Source organism: Nanorana parkeri, unplaced genomic scaffold (genome assembly GCF_000935625.1).
Source record: "Nanorana parkeri isolate BGI_ZX_2015 unplaced genomic scaffold, ASM93562v1 scaffold1404, whole genome shotgun sequence".
NCBI classification, from domain to species: Eukaryota; Metazoa; Chordata; class Amphibia; order Anura; family Dicroglossidae; genus Nanorana; species Nanorana parkeri.
Genome location: NW_017307672.1, coordinates 229,035 through 248,667, shown reverse-complemented (window position 1 = coordinate 248,667; position 19,633 = coordinate 229,035). Strand labels below are relative to the sequence as shown.

Genomic DNA, 19,633 nt, shown 5'->3' with positions numbered 1-19,633 from the left:
CCCCCCCCCCCAAAAAAAACAACCTTTTTATATCTACCTTTGAATAAATACCACCAATAAAACAAAAGACCAGGGAAGCACTACAGCGAAGCAGTTTAAGCCTTATCAGCCAACAATAAAACCGATATACCCGCAAAATAAATGAAAATCCAAATAATAACCCCCAAACAAAGGCTTGATTTTTTTAATTTTTTAGCAAAAATATATTTAAAAAAAATGTTTCCTAAGGACAGTACAGATGATAAAAGATACTGCTGACCTCAAATCAAGCACAACATAAGATTCAAGATTAAGATGTCCCAGTACGCTGATACCATGGCTGCTCTGTGTCTCCTGTCTTTTATTGGCCCTTCTAAGCTTACTGGCCATAGTTCAAAGACCACGCAGTGAAAGATAAAAAATATTCTGCACAAAAATGTGCTTGGACTGCCAGTTTTGAACCCACATGCTTTAAAAAAAACATGGTAGCACCTAGATCTCATCCCTAATCCTGCTAGTAACACAGTGTTAGTAACCTAGAACAAGACTGCAGAACACATTCTCCTCTTCACATAACATAGAGGAGGTGTTCTGTGGTTGACATAAAAAGCTGAGAACAATTTAATTGATATAAAGTCAGCACAGGAAATTATCAGCTAGCGGCAGCCGGTACATTTAGGAGAACTGTGGACCCCGGTTCATAAGTACGGATTGTCCGTAAGTCGGATGTCCGTAACATGGGGACTGCCTGTATATATATATATACATATATATACTGTATATATATTCAAACCTAGGTATAGTTTCCTACTTAGGTAACTTAGGTAGTGCTGTGTCTGTTGAACAAAACAGTCAAATTGATATTTCCTTCTGAGGAAAGAAAAAAAAATTGCAGGGGGGAGAGAATAACAAGATTCAGGGATGCAGAAACCAGACCTTGGGTTCTGCATGGCAATAGTGTGGACACTTTTCTCCGGAAAGTAGCGTAATGCACACACTATTTAAGTGGAGCGGGAGTCAGCTTACAAGACTCATATAGAGATTCCCAAAAGTAGGAAAAGGGTTATATCCAGTTTGAAAAATCTTAGAGCATGCAAAACACTCACCCTAGTGGATAACATCAGAACTGAGTTCCCAAAAGCATAACTGTAAAGGACAGGAGTTTTTAAAAGGGCGGCCAACGTTAAACATGTGAGATGCCATCTCCTGCTAGAGTGCTGTATAGTTTGCCTTTAGGCTTTATTCACATCTATGTATTATGGTAACACACACAAAAACTTACATTTTACAGCAACGCACTGCAACGCATGATTTGTGTAAATGGCACCCCAATACACCTTGCTAATGCAGCTCAATTACCATGTGTTTCAGCGCACTACAATTCACAGATGACAATCATCTGTGAGTTGTTGTGTGGTGTGTTGAAAAAAACCATGTGTGTTGAAAACATAAACATGTGTGAATGCGGCCTTGATGCCCTAGCATTCACTTAAATACATCAGGCCTTTGCCAACAAGATTGCCAGGTTTTTGTACATTTCACATTGAAAGTAAAACTTTGTGCATTCCAATTTGTATCCTAACCAAACCATTCATGGTTCACTGCATATCTCAGCCAAAAATTGTTATTTCACTTTAATTCTTTGACACTCAACTTTACATGTTTTAACTGCGCAGGTTGAAACAAAGACAGCCCATTACAAAAATATGACAGAAAATAATCTTTAAAGTAGAAGACACAAGGTGACCATTTTCAAAGCTGGGTTACTTTCAGGCTCTGCTCCCCAAGTGTCCTTTGGTGTAATGAGGGATATCATTTTTCCTTGTCCTCAGAAAGGTGTCTAGCTTTTTTTTTCCCCGAGCAGAGAGTCGAGCATGATGGGCCACCAGCAGCTGTGCTGGAGTCACCCCAGAAAGTTCGGCCAGGCATTCCGACCCTGCTGTGTGTGCGCAAACAGACATGGACTTATCCGCAAATACGGACTGAACATGTGCTACCCGTGCTTCAGGCAATATACAAAGGACATTGGCTTTACAAAACTGGCCTAAATGGATACTTATTTGGACAAGTCCTGTGGCCATAAATCCATACTTTAGACAATATGTGCAGTTGGTACCTAAAACTTTACGGAACATACACATGTGACCAAAATTGGTTTACAACCAACAGTTGGCACCGAATTCTTTTGAAGAACATACATGTGCTTTCACAGGACATCTGCAGCTACTGCATCTGCAAAGTGCTAGACAAGAATAATATATATATATATAGTGAGGGAAATAATTATTTGATCCCCTGCAGATTTTTTACCTTTGCGCACTTAAAAAGAAATGAAAGGTCTATAATTTCTATCATAGATGGATTTTAAATGATAGAGACAGAATATCAACCACAAATCCAGAAAAAACACATAATACAAATGTTATAAATTGAGTTGCAGTTCAGTGAGTAAAATAAGTATTTGATCCCCTACCAACCAACAATAATTCTGGCTCCCACAGACTGGCTATGTGGTACACAGATGAGTCCTGTCAATTTAAGAAGGTGCTCCTAACGACAACTCGTTATGTATATAAAAGACACCTGTCCACAGAATCTCTTTCTTCCATTCAAACCTCACTACCATGGGCAAGACCAAAGAGCTGTCAAAGGACGTTAGGGACAAGATTGTAGACCTGCACAAGGCTGGAATGGTCTACAAGACCATCAGCAAGAAGCTTGGTGAGAAGGAAACAACTGTTGGAACGATTATTCGCAAATGGAAGGAATACAGAATAACCATCAACGCCCTCGGTCTGGAGCTCCATGCAAGATTTCGCCTCATGGGGTAAGAATGATCATGAGAAAAGTGAGGGATCAGCCCAGAACTACATGGGAGGAGCTTGTGAATGATCTTAAGGCAGTTGGGACCACAGTCACCAAACAAACCATTGGTAACACAATACACTGCCATGGATTGAGATCCTGCAGCGCCCGCAAGGTCCCCCTCTTTAAGAAGGCACATGTACAGGCCCATCTGAAGCTTGCCAATGAACATCTAAATGATTCAGAGAAGGATTGGGAGAAAGTGCTGTGGTCAGATGAGACCAAAATTGAGCTCTTTGGCATTAACTCGACTTGCCGTGTTTGGAGGAAGAAAAATGCTGAGAAAAACAGTAATGGGAGAGTGAACAGAGCTTAGAGGCAGTATTAGCAACTATTTCAATGGTGATCGGCACAATCAGCGTGTCTGCTTAGTGCTTGGTAAAATGTAACACATAGTTATAAATTGTAGCTAGTTGCAGCTACGGTATCTGAGCAACCAATTACAAAGTATCTGCTTTTTTTAGAGTTGCTAATAAAAACATGTGAAACATTAAAAAAGTTTTTTTTTTTTCTCCAATAAATTTTGTTAGTAACCCAGTATTACCACTAAAGCAAGCCTTAAAAACTTTTTCCTCTAGCCTTTTTTTTTGTTTTATACTATTCATATTACTTTTTTTTTGTTTTTTAATCAATTTCATTCAATAGTTTTTTGTAATTAAAAAAAACACGTAATCCAAATTAAAGAAACTACATAATTTCAATTGTAAAAAACTTAAAAATAAGTAAAGCAAATCTCAGAATGAAATCAGAGCTTTATATCTATAGTGATGCTTGTTTTAACATTATTACTAAGTAAAATAATTAATAGGAGACAATATCAACAAAAGAAAGGCAAAATAAAGCCTTTTATTGCCCCCACACACACACACACCACACACACATATGTACAGTGAGGAAAATAATTATTTGCTCCCCTGCAGATTTTGAACGTTTGCCCACTTAAAAAGAAATGAAAGGCCTATAATCTTTATCATAGGTGTATTTTAAATGATAGAGACAGAATATCAACCACAAATCCAGGAAAAATACATGGTACAAATTTTATAAATTGAGCTGCAATTCAGTGAGTAAAATAAGTATTTGATCCCCTACCAAACCAACAATAATTCTGGCTCCCACAGACTGGCTTGCAGGTACACAGATTAGTCCTGTCACTTTAAGAAGGTTCTCCTAACGACAATTATGTATATAAAAGACACCTGTCCACAGAATCTCTTTCTTCCATTCAAACCTCACCACCATGGGCAAGACCAAAGAGCTATCAAACGACGTTAGGGACAAGATTGTAGACCTGCACAAGGCTGGAATGGGCTACAAGACTATCAGCAAGAAGCTTGGTGAGAAGGAAACAACTGTTGGAGCGATTATTCGCAAATGGAAGGAATACAAAACAACCATCAATCGCCCTCGGTATGGAGCTCCAGGCAAGATTTTGCTTCATGGGGTAAGGATGATCATGAGAAAAGTGAGGGATCAGCCCAGAACTACACGGGAGGAGCCTTTGAATGATCTCAAGGCAGTAATACAATACACCGCCATGGATTGAAATCCTGCAGCGCATGCAAGCTCCCCCTCTTCAAGAAGGCACATGTACAGGCCCGTCTGAAGCTTGCCAATGAACATCTAAATGATTGGGAGAAACGGATCGTGGTAAAAATGCGTTGCACCAAACGCGCGACAAATGCGCATATTCGATACGCCTAGGTGTGAACCCAGCCTAAGGATTTAGAGAAGATCTGTAAAGATGAGTGGACCAAAATCCCTCCTGAGATGTGTGCAAACCTGGTAACCCCCTACAAGAAATCCCTTACCTCTGCGCTTGCCAACAAGGGTTTCTCCACCAAGTACTAAGTCATATTTGGCTTGGGGATCAAATACTTATTTTACTCACTGAGCTGCAACTCATTTTATAATATTTGTATCATGTGTTTTTACTGCGTTGTTGGTGTGTGTGTGTGTGTGTGTGTGTGTATATATATATATTGTGTGCTGGGAGTGGGACACAGGACAGAGACCAATGTGTGTGCGGGGGGTGGGATACAGGGGAGAGATTAATGTGTGTGCTGGGAGTGGGAAACAGACAGAGACCAATGCGTGTGCGGGGGGGTGGGATACAGGGTAGGGACCAATGCATGGGCAATATGTATACTGGGTAGTGAGATACAACGGAGATACCAATTGTACAGGATGCCAGGGCTGGGTCCTGGAAGGACGCTATATTTCCCCTCTGTTTGGACTGTGGTCCCTTTAAGGGATGAGACGGGTTTAACTCACCTGCTGGAGGAAGTGTTAGTTTAAAAGACAGGAAGTGGTAGCTAGCAGGTGAGGAGTAGTGTGGAGGAGATTGGGGATTTGTGTACTGCTGTGAGCTTAAATATCAGTATCCTTGCTGGAAATCTGTAGACTGGGAAAGTTACCCTGGAAGTCTGGGACTGTTTAACTGCGATTACAGTGCTGAAATCTTCATGTCAGTGAGACTGGTATTTTGTGTTGTACTGAAGAGTTGCTGTCTGAGTTTGCCAGCTGGTCAGTGAAGAGATGAACTGTTGTGTTATTTTGCTGCTGCAAAGCTATTTAAGTTTATAAACTTTACTTTATTTGCAAAGCCTGTGGCCTGCGATCCTGCTGGATTCCCCTAACTTATAATAATAATGATATAACATATAACATTAAATCTAAAAAAACAAAACACATTTAAATGCTTATGCAGGTATATTTAAGTTGTTTGTAGAGATGGTTTAAGTTGGATGCCTCAACCTTTGACCTTATCTGTGGTATTGTTCCTTAATAGTACATTTGAAATGTCACTGGATATCCTATCATATGTTACTACTTATGGAACCAGATCCTAAATCCATCTGTTCTGTACAACTAATTTTAATTTGCAAAACAGGCCTATACAGACTCCCTTAGAAACACACAAACACATACACACTTCAGACTTTAAGGTGTTCTCCGAACAAGTAATTTGTATTTAAATTAAGGTATTTACCTTGTTCTACATGTCATGGGCTAAACATGAATGATTGTCTAATATATTTTGGCACAGAAAGAAAACTATAGAATGCAATTATAAACAATCTAAACAGAAGTTCTTTTAATTTGTTGAAGAGAAGCAGCGGAAGACCTATTTTAATTTTCTTAGAACAGATGTATTTATTTAATGCATTGTTTATCAGTTTTAATCCTGTGTGGTTTCAGTCGGTCACTGTCAGAAGCTAATAGACGTGCAGCCTAACTCCATACACTTTTACAAATCATTAAAGCAACCCTAACAGGCTGATGAATGCTGGTAACAAAGACATGTTTCTACTACAGTTATTGATTCTTGATTTGCAGTAGCAAAGATCGCTAGCCTCTGTGCCATCGCTAACAATAGTTTAGGCTGTCAGTTAGCTCTTTGCTGGGTAGTCTCCTATGATGTTAAAACTCCTTACTGCTGACATGAGGGAGGGGGATATAAATTATACAGTACAACTAGGGATGCACCAAAACTAGTATTGGTGCCGATACCCAGTATTTGGACAAGTACTCGTACTCGCCCAAATGCTCCGATACTTACCCCCGATACTGGAACTTCTGGTCAGAGGGGGATTTCCCCTGACTGGCAGTGCTGCGAGGGAACATGGAGCCGGCTTCCCGACCAATCAGCATTGAGCTGGCCAAACGGCATGAGCCAATCAGGAAGCTGGGCAGAAGGTAGCGATGCTGATTGGCCAGGTAGCCGGCTTTCCGGTCAATCACATCGAGCCAGCCAAACAGCATTGAGTCGGCCAAACAGCATCGAGCCAGCTTCCCGGGCCATCAAGAAGCCAGGCAGCGGGTAATGACACACCACCTGGCTTCCTCGTTTCCCTAGAACCTGGTTACATGCTATAGTACTTATAAGTATCGGTACTCATACTTCATACCGGAAAACCGGTATCGCTGCATCCCTAAGTACAGCTATGGCCTCCAATTAAAAAAATTATGTGCTGCAACACTGAATTATCAATGCATCTGCACATTTTGTCTTAGTCCTTCTGCAAAGTCTCAGAAATAATTGTTGAGCATGTCAGGAGAGTACACCTAATGCAACTTCTTGTAATAGGGTGGCAACAATGCCACACTGCTCCTGAATTCAGAGCAGAGTTGTCATGCTCATGAAGGCTGTTCCTGCTTGCACTACAATGGTATGAAAACATTTTGTAGGGGGCGAGGTTTTCAGCATTGTTACCTGGCCACTCCTAGTCCTGCCTACTGCTTTTTGGATTGACAGCACTGCCTCTGTTGCTGAAACACCCCCACTATGAGCTGTAGTGTCTGGGAGGGGAGCATGTGAGGAATGAAGGAGGATTTGGCTCAGTCAAGGAAGGTAAAGGAAGTTTTTCTCATCACATATAGTAACTGGTATAAGGACTTGTTTACAGTGTCATACATAAACCTTTAGATGTAGTTTTAAAGCATATATAAAATCATTTTTTTTGTTTTTATTTCGGAAAGTTTAGGAAATAATTAAAACCCTTGTAAGTCTATGTTGCCATCATTTAACTTTCTGTATACCACAACAGGAGGTGAGGGAGATTCCCTCTTAGACAGCGGTCACAGCAATAAGTATCCCCCTTAAAAGATTCATCCTCTATTCCTATTATGGCGACAACTTACAATTATGGATTTTCCATTCTTTAAGTCCGATTGACAGTGGCGTCTACCCTGCACTGATTCCAAACACATCGAGTACAGAAAATAGGCAGCAGGCAGCTGTGAACCCACAGGTGCTCACAGTAGAGCGCAAAAAGTGGAAAGATTAGCGAACAGATGTTCACCAATATCTCTGCCACTTTGTCATTCTGAAAATCCGGCCTTCTTGGTCTTAACCCCAAACGTTGCTTGGGCTCAGGACTAAGGCTAAGATGGACCTCCGGCAGACTACTTGCTGCTGTTCGGTCTATTCTTATAGATGCCGAACAGCAGTGAGTAAATAGCCGAATGCCGCTGAGCGGCATTCGGCTCGGCTGTTCTGCTCAGTCTCTCTGTGGGACCGAGCAGAACACAAAAATAGTTTAAAAAGTAGAAAACAAATAGAAAACGATTGTGCGGAGCTAGCAGTGACAGCTAGCTCCGCCCAACTGTTTTCTATTGGCCGGCGGTTCTGCTGCCGTCAAAAAAAAGAAAAAAAAATTGCCATAGGAATGCATTGCTAGATTCCTATTGGCTATTGCAATTTGCAATAACCAATAGCAAACTAGCTATTGCATCCGCCCGATGCTGCTGTCAATCACTAGTGGGGACCTGATGGAGAACTGCAGGTCCCCTCTGCTGATTGACAGCAGCAGGGGGCGGGTGCAATAGCTAGTTTGCTATTGGCTATTGCAAATTGAAATAGCCAATAGGAATCTAGCAATGCATTCCTATGGTGAATTATTATTTTTTATTCTGACGGCAGCCAACGGCTTCATGTCAGAATTAAAAAAAAAAAAAGAAAGAAAAATCAGTGTTTTGGCTCCGCCCAGCAGTCAGTAGCAGGCTGTTGGCCAGCTTCGGCTTTCACCTCGGCTCAGTCGAGCCGAAGCATATGCCTTCGGCTCAACTGAGCCGCTCGGCCGACTTCGGGAGCTGTACGGGCTATTGTGAATAGCCCATACAGAAGCCCTTCGCTTCTACCGAACCAAGGAGTCCTGGGGCCGAAGCTAGCCGAAGGATCAGCCGAAGTGTAAACATTGTTGTGAATTATTTTACGTTGTTAAAGCCATTAATTCTTATACAGAGGCAGGATTTCAAAGTGTACAGCAAATCTTGGACAGTCTATAAACAATGCAGCCTAATTAAAGAAGAACTACAGGCAGAAAAAATCTTAACCCTTACAGAGGGGCTACCCCTGCACTGCAAGGATTAAGTGCTCACTTTTGTCTACGGATGAAAATAACAATGATATACTCACCTGAACCTTGGAGGAGGCTGACTGCTAGATTGGTCCCTGCAGCCTCTATCCCCCTCTGCTCTGCTGGTTTACGTTCCTGTGAGTCATCACGTCCAATACACTCCATTGGATGTGAGGACGTTGAGAGACATTCAGTCGCTGAAGCTTAAGACTTCTCCCGACAGAGGAAAAACAGTATAGAGGAGGTGTCTAAAACTAGTGATCACTGACAGTGATCACATCAATGGGAGCAGGTCCTCCCAGCTCCCGGACATTAGTACGAGATGACGAGCTGCCAGCTTGGTCTGGGTTCTGGGAGTTGTTAGGGAGCTGAACTGGACTGACGTATCCTTAGTTTCTTAGCTTATTCAATACCAATAACATATTCTGCAGCACAGGGAGCACTCATAAAGACAGATCCTCAACCAGTTTGTTCACAAACAGCGGCTAGGAATTTAGGCGCATGAACTGGTTAAATATGGCTAGCGTTATTCGTTTTGTCAAATTGCAAACACACTAGGTTCAGGTCAAACTAACCTTCTAACTGAACCCAAAAGTTCATCCCTACTCCTGAATCTGCTTATAACGTGCTGTTGCACTGTTACTTAGTGTGACGGACTGCACCATCACTGTGCTAGTTGGAGGGTGCTGAAGACTGGCCTCTTACCCACCGATTATGGCCCAGCAAGAGAACAAGAGATTTTGGGGCTAAATGTACATTTTATATGCAGACAGTGACTGTTGCCCTCTGGGAAATATATGTTTTAAAATGGTGGAGGACAAGGATTTGGCCACATGGTTTGTTCAGTCAAAATGGAGACTTAATTAAGTTAAGTCAGTTGTATATAAGTTGCATAGCTCCCCCCTCAGCTGTTATCTGATGCTCACCCTATTGTACTGTTTGATGGTGTATGTAAATGTCTGATTCACTGTGTAAGCTGTTATCTGTGTTTGTCATGAGGGGGAGGGGAGGGGAGGGGTTGTATCCCTCCCAGTGCCTCTAAAGTGAATCTCCTGTGTTTAATAAAGGAGTTGCTCTTTCTATGTTGAACCTTCAACATGAGTTTTGCCTCGTGATTGGGGGTTAGGGGCTGGTCACTGCGAATCTGTTGGCTGAGAGAGGGGTTTGGCAGGCAGGAGACGCTCTTTGGCGGAGGTACCCAGTCGGGGTACACGGGGTCCGTCATACTTAGTTCCTACGAGAATTGCTCATGCAATTCTCTCCAACCTCCTGTACTTGCTTTAAAGATTACCCTGTTGATGGCACCACACTACACATTTGGTGGTCTTGTTCACAAAAACCCCCCACTTCTGCTGCAGTTTCATCCATGGTTTTTTTAACATGGCTTTGTACAAATACCTTTTAGATGGTACACTTTCATCTGCTTGCTGATACCCTGATGCTCTCTCACACAAAAAATGCCATCTCATATTTGTATTGCTGCCAAACAAGCAATAGCTTGAGGAAGGAAGCCTTACCATTTTAAAAAGTTAAAGCTAGATTGAATGGCAACATTTTTAGTAAAAGGCTAACTGGCATCCTCAGAGACACCTACACAAACTTTCTATTCATCTGGCAACCTTGGATAACATGCTCATCCACAACTGGAACTTCCGATCGCCTATATGTGAAACACCCGGTAACGGGTGTGTGCATTTAGCGGGTCTTTTCTGCCCGTGCGTGCCCGCTAGGGGGCGCGCGTGAGCAGAAAAAAATTGCCGTCTGGAGACGGCAACCCGCAGATGCTGCAGTGCCGTCCGTCCGTTTTTTTACTACGGGCGGACGGCAAGAGGTTAACCAGCTTATAATTCACAATCCATTTTCTCGTGTGAATGAGGCCTAAATCTGCACATGATTTTGACTTAACTCGTAAAAGATGCAAACCTATTTGTTAAATTAAAGTTTTATCGAATACTGTTCTTACTCCTGTGTGAGGAAATGGAAACAATTAGGGGGTTATTCACAAAAGGGTAAAGAGTTTGGAGAAGGCAGGAGAAGTAAATTTGCCAATTCAGCTCTCTTTCCAGTTCAGCTGTATTGTTCACTAGATTGTTCACTTCTGCCTTCTCCTAACTCTTCACCCTTTTGTGAATAACCCCATTAATGTTCATTTCTTGTAATATACCTCTTTTGAAAACAATCAAAATGCTGAAACAGTAAAGCACTGAGTTTCCCTTTTTTTAAACAATTAAGGCACTTTTCTTTAGCAGCAAAACCCTTATTTTCAGCATTCCAAAACTGGGCACCACAATGAAATAAAACATTCATTCGGGCTGTCTACTTGCATTTCATCAAAAAGTGCAAAGCTGCTTGTATGCTTCCACTCCACTTCAATCAACTACATGACTGTAATACAAACTTATCAGCTGATGGTAAATCATAAAAGTACATGAGTGATACTTACAATGGTCCGTGAGATCCAGCACTGCAAAGGCACTTTCCAGTCTCAAAATGACACTCTCCATTAAAGCAGTCAGTGCAAACAAAGGCACAGTTTTCGCCATATGTGCCATTGCGACATTTTGTTTCACACCTAAAAAAAGGCACATGCATGTTACCGACACAACTTTTTCAGAATGTGAATTACCACACTTGGATCATGGTGTCCATAATACATTAGCTGGACTTGTTAGGTTGCTAACTCATTATCATATTTAGTTTGTTCTTCAATGGTTAGTACTACTTTGTTTATTTCTCCTAAATAAATAAATACATACATACATACATGAACAGAAAACATATGGAAGCTGTAGGGGAACCCCAGCTACTGAATCTCAGTGCTTGGGACCCGGAGTTACAGAAGTAGCTGTTTTGTACTCAAACAGAGACTTTTTATTCGTGCTACGCACTCTAAAATTCTGCACAAAATATAATGGAGAGAAAGTGATTGTCATGTATAAAGATAGTTGGAGAATGTCAGTGTACTGCACCAGAGTGATTGGTCCCTTAAAGTGAACTTGTAACAGACCTAGGCAATTAAAACCCAGTATACCATTAAAAATGCATTAGAATAGGTTACCTTCAATTTAAAATGCATGATTAGAACAATAAGAGATACTGTACATCAGGGGTGGCAAACTCAAATTCATCGGGGGCCACATCAGCAGTATGGTTACCCTCAAAGGGCCGGTTGTATAGGACTATGCATCTACTCTTTATTATCATAAATAGTTGCCTCTGCATTCAGTTGCTACTGGCTTTAATAATAATTTAAGTAATAACTAGCCTTGAAAACATCCACAAGAAACTTTATTGGAGACTGCTCAGACTGCAGCAGAAATCCCTAATCTGGCGTTTTCAAGTGACAGCTGTCACCTAGTCAAGTTAATGATCAGGTGACAGCAGCTCCTGCTGATTCGGCCCGTGGGCCTTGTGTTTGCCACCCCTGCTGTACATGAAGATAAATGGCAAAACAAATCTTAAAGTAGTGCTGACATTTTCCACCTCTTGAGTTTCCATAATTTAGGCTGCTTGTTATATTAAAGAATAACTGTACTTAATAGATATTGACCCTAACCACCTTGCCCTGCCTACGCAAGTAATAATCCTTACTACAGTGCTCAGATCGGCAACTGACCTACCCCAAATGCTGTGCTCTATGCCTAACGGCACTCTCGTCTTCCACTGAGTCATTGGGCTGCGCATGTTCAGCCTTTTTCACTATGAGAAGTAATATCCTTGCAGACTTGCAAGTAGACAATTGAGATCTGTGTATAACAGCAGATGCCTATAGTCTCTGGTAGGGATGCACCGAAATAAAGAATTTTGACCGAAAATGAAATTTAAAAAAAAAATGGTTAGGCTGAAACAAAAAAATGCATTTTTTCCAACCTTTTAAGAATGTTTTAAATTATTTTTTCATTATTTGTATATATTTTTCATTTTACGGTCAGGGGCTTTGTGGAAATATCAGGGGTCTAAACAGACCCCTGATATTTCCTTTTTAAAATAGAAGAGATTGAGGACACAGAGTCCTAAATTTATTTTTCTGCTACCTCTGTTATGAATGAACAGGAATCCTCTATACTGAGTGCCCCTGTCCATTCATAAACTGAGGAGAGGAGTTTCTGTTAATATGTCCACAATCATGAATGAACAGGAAGCGATGTAGAGCACTACCTGTTCATTCATTACTGGAGACACAGTAAGAATACTATGTCCTCAGTTATTTACAAACACCCAGCGATCAATACTGATCGGTGAGTGTTTGTCCTCTGCTCTCCATCCTGGCTCACCTGTCACAGGAAGCCAAGTGGGGCAGTGCGGGAGTAGAGCTCGGCATCTTGTGACAGCTGATAGTTGTCTCCTCCCCACACTCCCCCCGCTTGGCCTCCTAACAGTGGCTCTCCTCCCTGCTGGGTACCGGTCTGTGTCCCCTCCGACCCCCGCTGCTTCTGTTGACACAGGCGGGTGAGAGCAGCTTGGAATGCACCTTATGTTTGGCGTACGAAATTTTGGTGTATCCCTAGTCTTTGAATATAAAAATCAATTTGACCACTGGTTTTTACTGAAGGTGACCTTTGCTCTTTTTAATTAATTGTCCAGATTTGTGACAGGTTAAAAATCTAAAGTCCAAATGCTTTTTTGGTAAGGTTTTGGATATAGTAGACAAGAGGTAAACTCTCCAAAGTGAGGCCAATCCTTTTATAGCTGACACTGGAACAAGTGTTCCAATTGGAAGATTTCCCCTCTATATCTTTTATGGTGACAATTCAAAATTTTCCCTTACTGTCAGTTCTGGTGACAATGCTCCCTAGTAAAAATAGAGAGGGTGAATTTTACCATAGGGTGGCACAGACAGCAATAGAAATCTAACAGGGTCTCTATCCCCGCACCACTCTATCCAAAACTATAAACATGTATTGGCTATTGATACACTTTAAATAATGCATGTAATAAAACTGTCACTTTAGGCCTGGTTCACACCTAGGCGTTTTTTGAGCAGTAGAAAAAGCGCTTCAAAATGCCCAACACAAGAAATCCCCTGATTTTCAATGGCCCCTGTTCACACCTAAGCAGAAAAACACCAGCAGCGAAATGCAGAAAAAAAGTACATAAGCTTCTTTTGGCAGTTTGCAGCTTGTTTCTTCCCCATACACTTCAATGGAAACATCAGGAAATGCGTAACAGAAGCACGTTGCACATTTTCATGCATGTTTTTATGCATTTGTACATGAGTTCGTTCATTGTTTCTTAAGCTGCCAGTCAAAACGTGCTTTTTCATGTGCGTGCGTTTTCCTGCTCGCAAACATGTGCAAAAAAAAAAAGCTAGCTGAACCCACGCGTACAAACACGCAAAAATGATGAGGCCTTGATGGGAACGGAAATAAATGTTCAGTTTTGACACTTCTACACTGAAACAATGTGTTAGGTTAGAATCCCATACTGAAGTAAATCTACTAGTTTTCAAGGTGTCCTGAAGTTACTGTGACAGGACAAACATGCAGTAGCATATTAAAGATAGATTAGTCTGCCTTGTAAAATCTTCAGTGCATTTTCAGAACACTGTGATTTGAATGACTCCATTAGCTTTAATTATTTAATTTCTCATTGCACTTTTCATGCATTATTTGGAGCATAAAAAGGTGTATCATAACCAGACAAGTGTGAATGATTCCCTAAAACTGAATTCCAGGCAGATATTTAAAAACACCATTTAAAGAAAAACTCCAGGCAAATCAAATCGTAACTCTTTCAATGGGGCTACCACTGCAAGGGTTAAAGGAGAACTATGAGGCGAGTGATTTTCACTCAGCCTCATAGTTCGAGCCGACGTGTGACAATGAAACTGTCACAAGTCAGCTCAATAGATCGGGAAGTGAGCGAACACATACCGTTGCTCACTCACTTCTCGATCATCTCCCTACAGAGAGCTGTGACTGTCACTCACGGCTCCCTGCAGGGATTCCCCCCTCCCCGCTCCGATCCTCCAGCGCTGACTGGCGGAATGGACGGGGAGGGGGCAGGTACTGCTGGCTCTGCCTCTAGATAGGCAGAGCCCGCTGTCACTGACGCAGCTGGGTGGATCTGGACAGTAATGTCGGGATCCGGCCCGGCTGCGGCGGTCTCAGTATACCGCGAGCTGTAGCTCGTGATATACTGAGCTTTGGGTCACAGGAGGACGCTAGTATATGTAATCCCGTGACCCTGAGGAGAACTATGGAAGAAAACACTTACCCCATAGTTCTCCTTTAAGTGCTTACTTTGTCTAGGGAGCTAAAATAACACCACGATCCCGGCAGGCTCCTAGACCGGTCCCTTCAGCCTCAGTCCAGCTCCGCTCCGGCGAACAAAGGTCCTGTGAGTCACCATGTCCAATACAGTGTATTGGACATGAGGACGCCGAGTAACATTCCATCACTGGAGCGGAGGAGGACATAGGCTGTAGGAAGCGATGCAGAAGACAGCCGGGAATGTGGTTCAGTAAGTATAACTGTTTTTTTAGGTCCCTAGGCAAAACATGTGCTTAGCCCATGCAGTGTGGAGGTCTTTAATGCAGTTGTATATTATTTTAGATAGAATTAAATGTATTTTCCATACAGCTAGCATAGTACAGTACCTGTCTTAATAACAGGCTCTGTCATCCCCTGCACAGCAGCACTGGAAAAGAGAGTTGTAGCTCTAGGAGCCAATAAGGCTCAGCTATATGAAACATGTATTAAAAGGAACATGCTGACAGGAAGAGAGAGCAGATAGAGCAGCCTTCATAATTTGTCAGCAACTTGCTGCTCCTTTTTTGTCTAATTGGCAAGCTGGGGGAAAGGTAATTCTATTGTATTAAAGAGAAACTCCAGGAAAAAAACTAAGCATTTAAAAACTGCGGGCTTACGTGCAAGGAGGTGTATGACACCTCCTGTGTCTCTCTTGTTTACAAGTTGTTGGTTCACTAAGCACCGATATTATAGCTTTCACTGTACACCATTACTCCAACAGGAGGTATATGGCTCTCTTACACAGCAGCCACACTTCCCCCTCCTCTGTCCATTCACAGAATGCTTTGTATTTTGGAATTAGAAATCCTTTGAAAGGTAAGTGTTTTCAGCTGAAATTAATAAACATATATAAAATCTCTGCATAACCCTGCATATTCTTACCTATCACCTATCCAGCCAGCATTGCAGTGTGAGCACTTCCCATTAATGTGATTACAGGTGTGTCCATCCTTGCACAGTGGACACGGAAGAAAACAGTCTTCTCCATAGAAACCATGGGCACACGCTTGATCACACCTTGTTCCATTCCAGCCGGGTTCACATGCAATACATCGACCATCAGCAATGGTACATGGCTGCAGTCCCTTACATTGACCACATCTAGGAAGAAAAATACTTTATCAGCTTTAGCACATTAGGTTAACCAATGTCATAGTTTAGAATCAGTCTGAAAATATAGACAAAACTTTTATTTTTCAGATTTCTTAAAACACGGCAATGTCTAGGGACACCTCATTGTGCTAAGATGGAGAAAGAGAGCCCTCTTTGACAGAAATAGCAGGACCCTCATCCCACTAATGTTTAGGTTTAATGGCAGACTGTAGTCTGAAATCAACAGACATTATACTCTCAAGGAAGAAGGAAAAGTAATACAAACTTTTGCCAGCAGATGGGACTGAAGGTGAATTCAGGACTCAAGGGTCTATGACTAGAAAAATACTAGACTGTGGGAGAATAAGTTCCTCTATATGAAAATTTGCTTTGTATCATAACTGGTTGAGTATACATATGCAATCTAGTCATCCAACCAACCATCTAGTTCAAAAAGTTAGGGTATTAGGTATTGCATATTCTAATCATTATAGTTTTATCTGCTTACCTCTTCCGACAGCCCTGTCCATAGAGTCCAGCAGGGCAAGGCTCACGGCAAAATTTACCCCTATATCCAGGCTCACAAGTGCAAGTTCCATCCACTTGATTGCATTTTCCTTTTAAACACTGACATACTCTCTCACATCGTGAGCCCCATAACCGTTCCCGACATAAGCAGCGTCCAGTTTGTTGATCACATGGGGAATTGTTACAAGAGCATTGGTTGTTACAGCTCCGAGCCCACCATCCTGGCTGACATATGCACCTCCCTGTGGCTTGGTCGCATTGTGAGTTGGTACTACAATAGCAGGCACTCGAACACTGAGGACCCCACCAATTTTGTTCACAGGTGCATTTTCCAGTCTCTTGGTCACATTTTCCATGCTTGCATAGACAGGCATTCTCACAGTTGGATCCCCACCGATTTGAATTGCAGGTGCACTGTCCGCCAACATCGTCACATTGTCCATGTGGATGGCAGGAACATTTTTCTTTACAGTCTGGACCCCAAAACTGTCTTGGACATTCTAGATGAAAATAAAGTAGGTTATTTGAGCAATCATGCCTGTAGTTAAAAATCACCTAACATGAAGTAGGTTTAAGATATGTGCAAACAGAAACATCAAATGCTAGTCCGACTACAAAACCTCAGATTTCAATTTCATGAGACATGAACATAATCTTCACTACGTTTTTCTTAGCCCAACTGTGGCCTTGGCATCCTTTATATACATAACTCACTATAACTGCTACATTTGTTATTTTCCATATATTTTGACAACTGCAGAAGGGGGATGAAAAAGGAAGACTCCAGCTTAGGGGGCATATAGTCAGCAAGCACACAAAGGATTGTAGTAGTGTGGATGTTGCAGACACCTCCCAGAGGTGTCTGCAACATATAACATGATTTGACATTGCTGGAAGATTGTGGAAACGACAGCCTAATGTTTCTAAATGCAGAATAATGCACTTTACAAAAGAGAAACCTCTGATAGATTACAATATTGGGGGTACAGTGTTGGTCAGAACAACAAGAGAAAAATATTTGGGGGTTCTTATTTCAGATGATTGCAAAATGAGCAGTGTGGCCAAGCAGCTGTAAAAGCAAATAGAATTCTGGGGTACATGACAAGTGAATTCTCCAGCATAGGACGAGTCCAGAGCCAGGCAACCCAAATGGTGAAACCTCTGAGAGACAAAACATATCAGTAAGACTGTAGGTCTGTGGGGAATGGTGGGTGTGGTCTAATTGCACTACTAACAGTAGGAGGCACTTAAAGAGACATAGTTAAATATAACTTAAAAGAGAACTATAGCCAAACCGTTTTTTCGGCTATAGTTCTCTTTTGGGCACAGGAGGACATTTACTAATGTTCTCCTGTGACCAAAAGTCAGCTTATATTGAATAATACATAATAGTAATAATAATGTAAGGCCCGCTAATACATTCAGGGCCTTGAGATCCAAGAATGAGCAGATACTCCCTTTATTTTTTTGAACTGTTTTGGAACCGTGAAACGGTTGGAAGAAATCCTGATAACCAAACCAAACCAACACGATCCAGGTGTTTGTAAAAGTAAAAATGGTTAAATGTTTCTCAGGAGAGAAAAGACATCCACCCTCTTAGGGCACAAAAAAAAACCGGAGGCATGTGAAGGGTTTATGAAACAGGTCACTTTTTTTTGATTGATTGCCAGTGTCCAAATCCTCCTGTAGGGAGCAGTATAACCCAATTGTCTCTGAATCTGTGTCACCCAATAAACAAGAAAGAAGTTGTGTGTTTAAAACACTGCTGAAAAAAAGGAGATTGTCAAAAATGATTTTTTCCTATAAATGGAAGTTGCTTACATGTTTGTGACACACTTCAAATTAAGCCTGTGCAGCGTGTGGCCAACAAGTAAAGATCTGCATGTGTGGTTTAGCAGGTTTGTACTATAAATGATGTACAGTGTACCATAAATCATGAAAGATGTGTGCAGCTGTGCATGTCGCCTAGCATACAGAACTGCTGCACATGTTTATTGTGCATGGCACAAAGTCTGCCGCTGGCTACTAGGATTTGGTTTGTCAACAGCTTGACTGCCAGCTGTTACCCACCCAAACTGTATTGCTGTATGAAGAATATAACACTCAAAATGTGCCAACCGAGATAAGAACATGTTACTGGAAATTAGGTCAAATAAAAAGGAATATTTTTATGCTACAGATTAGATCTACAGAACCATGATTAATAAAATGTATATAACTTTGAATACTCGTTTAAGGAGGAACTTTAGTCTTGTAAATGTTTCTTACAAATGTATATTTTTTAACTGTCTTTGTTAAAGAAAACTGAAAACAATAGCTGAAGCGTAGGCAACCTTTTAAGCGTAGTGTGGCAAAAACTTTGGTAAGAAATTGAGAGTACCAGATATTTAAAAGAAATTGTCTACTTCACATTCTCAATCAGAACAATTAATATTTACTAAGTAAACGGTGGTGCTATAAACTGGATTCTGCAATAAGAACCCCCAACAATGGTGTCAATTTGCTTTGGGGAGGTGTGTTTTGCAATCCAACTGGTGGTTTATCTGGCTGGTTATCTGTTATTATGCGTACACACTGGTCACTTACTGAGCATGCAGCGAAGAAGCCAGCTCCTCTGTTTCCTCCATACCATGCGTAGGGCCTCATGTCTACCTTCCTGTGTATGGCAAGGGGTTGATAGGACATGGTTGAGGGAGTCTGCAACTGGTTGGCCACACAGTAGCGGGCAGAGGAACACATAGAAAATAGCATGCAGGAAGCCCGGTCTGTGGTGATGGAGCGCACTGCATGTCACTCATAGCAGCCCTTTTCTTCCTGCCTTCTCCAGTGATGATGACATCAAATGCCACTAATAATGAGCTGAAATTCTGACAGCAGCTGGATGGGGGGGGGGGGGGGGGGGGGGGCGTGTGCGCGGTGCCATTGAATTCAATGCACCGCCACGCCCCGGAACGCAGGGGGAAGATCGCGGTGCGTTCCATCAGCTTTGCTCTGGAACGCCCTGCTTTCGGTGAGAAACAAGCCCTAAGGCCCGGTTCACACCTGGGCGTTTTGTAG

General features: G+C 41.8%; 2 protein-coding genes across 2 annotated transcripts in view; one reads left to right on the top strand and one right to left on the bottom strand.

Moving 5' to 3' along the window:
* LOC108798107 (40S ribosomal protein S29-like) overlaps positions 1 to 2,070 on the top strand; it is a 16,020-nt gene extending 13,950 nt beyond the window's left edge. Inside the window, exon 2 of the mRNA XM_018569823.1 lies at positions 1,824 to 2,070. Within this exon, the coding sequence (XP_018425325.1) occupies positions 1,854 to 2,027 (174 nt within the window). The 5' untranslated portion in view covers positions 1,824 to 1,853 and the 3' untranslated portion in view covers positions 2,028 to 2,070. The remainder of the gene's footprint in view (positions 1 to 1,823) is intronic.
* SCARF2 (scavenger receptor class F member 2) overlaps positions 1 to 19,633 on the bottom strand; it is a 160,421-nt gene that overhangs the window by 55,632 nt on the left and 85,156 nt on the right. The window contains exons 4-6 of the mRNA XM_018569822.1: positions 16,557 to 17,076; positions 15,839 to 16,057; positions 11,149 to 11,277 (exon numbers count right to left, since the gene is read on the bottom strand). Coding sequence (XP_018425324.1) covers positions 11,149 to 11,277; positions 15,839 to 16,057; positions 16,557 to 17,076 — 868 coding nt within the window. The remainder of the gene's footprint in view (positions 1 to 11,148; positions 11,278 to 15,838; positions 16,058 to 16,556; positions 17,077 to 19,633) is intronic.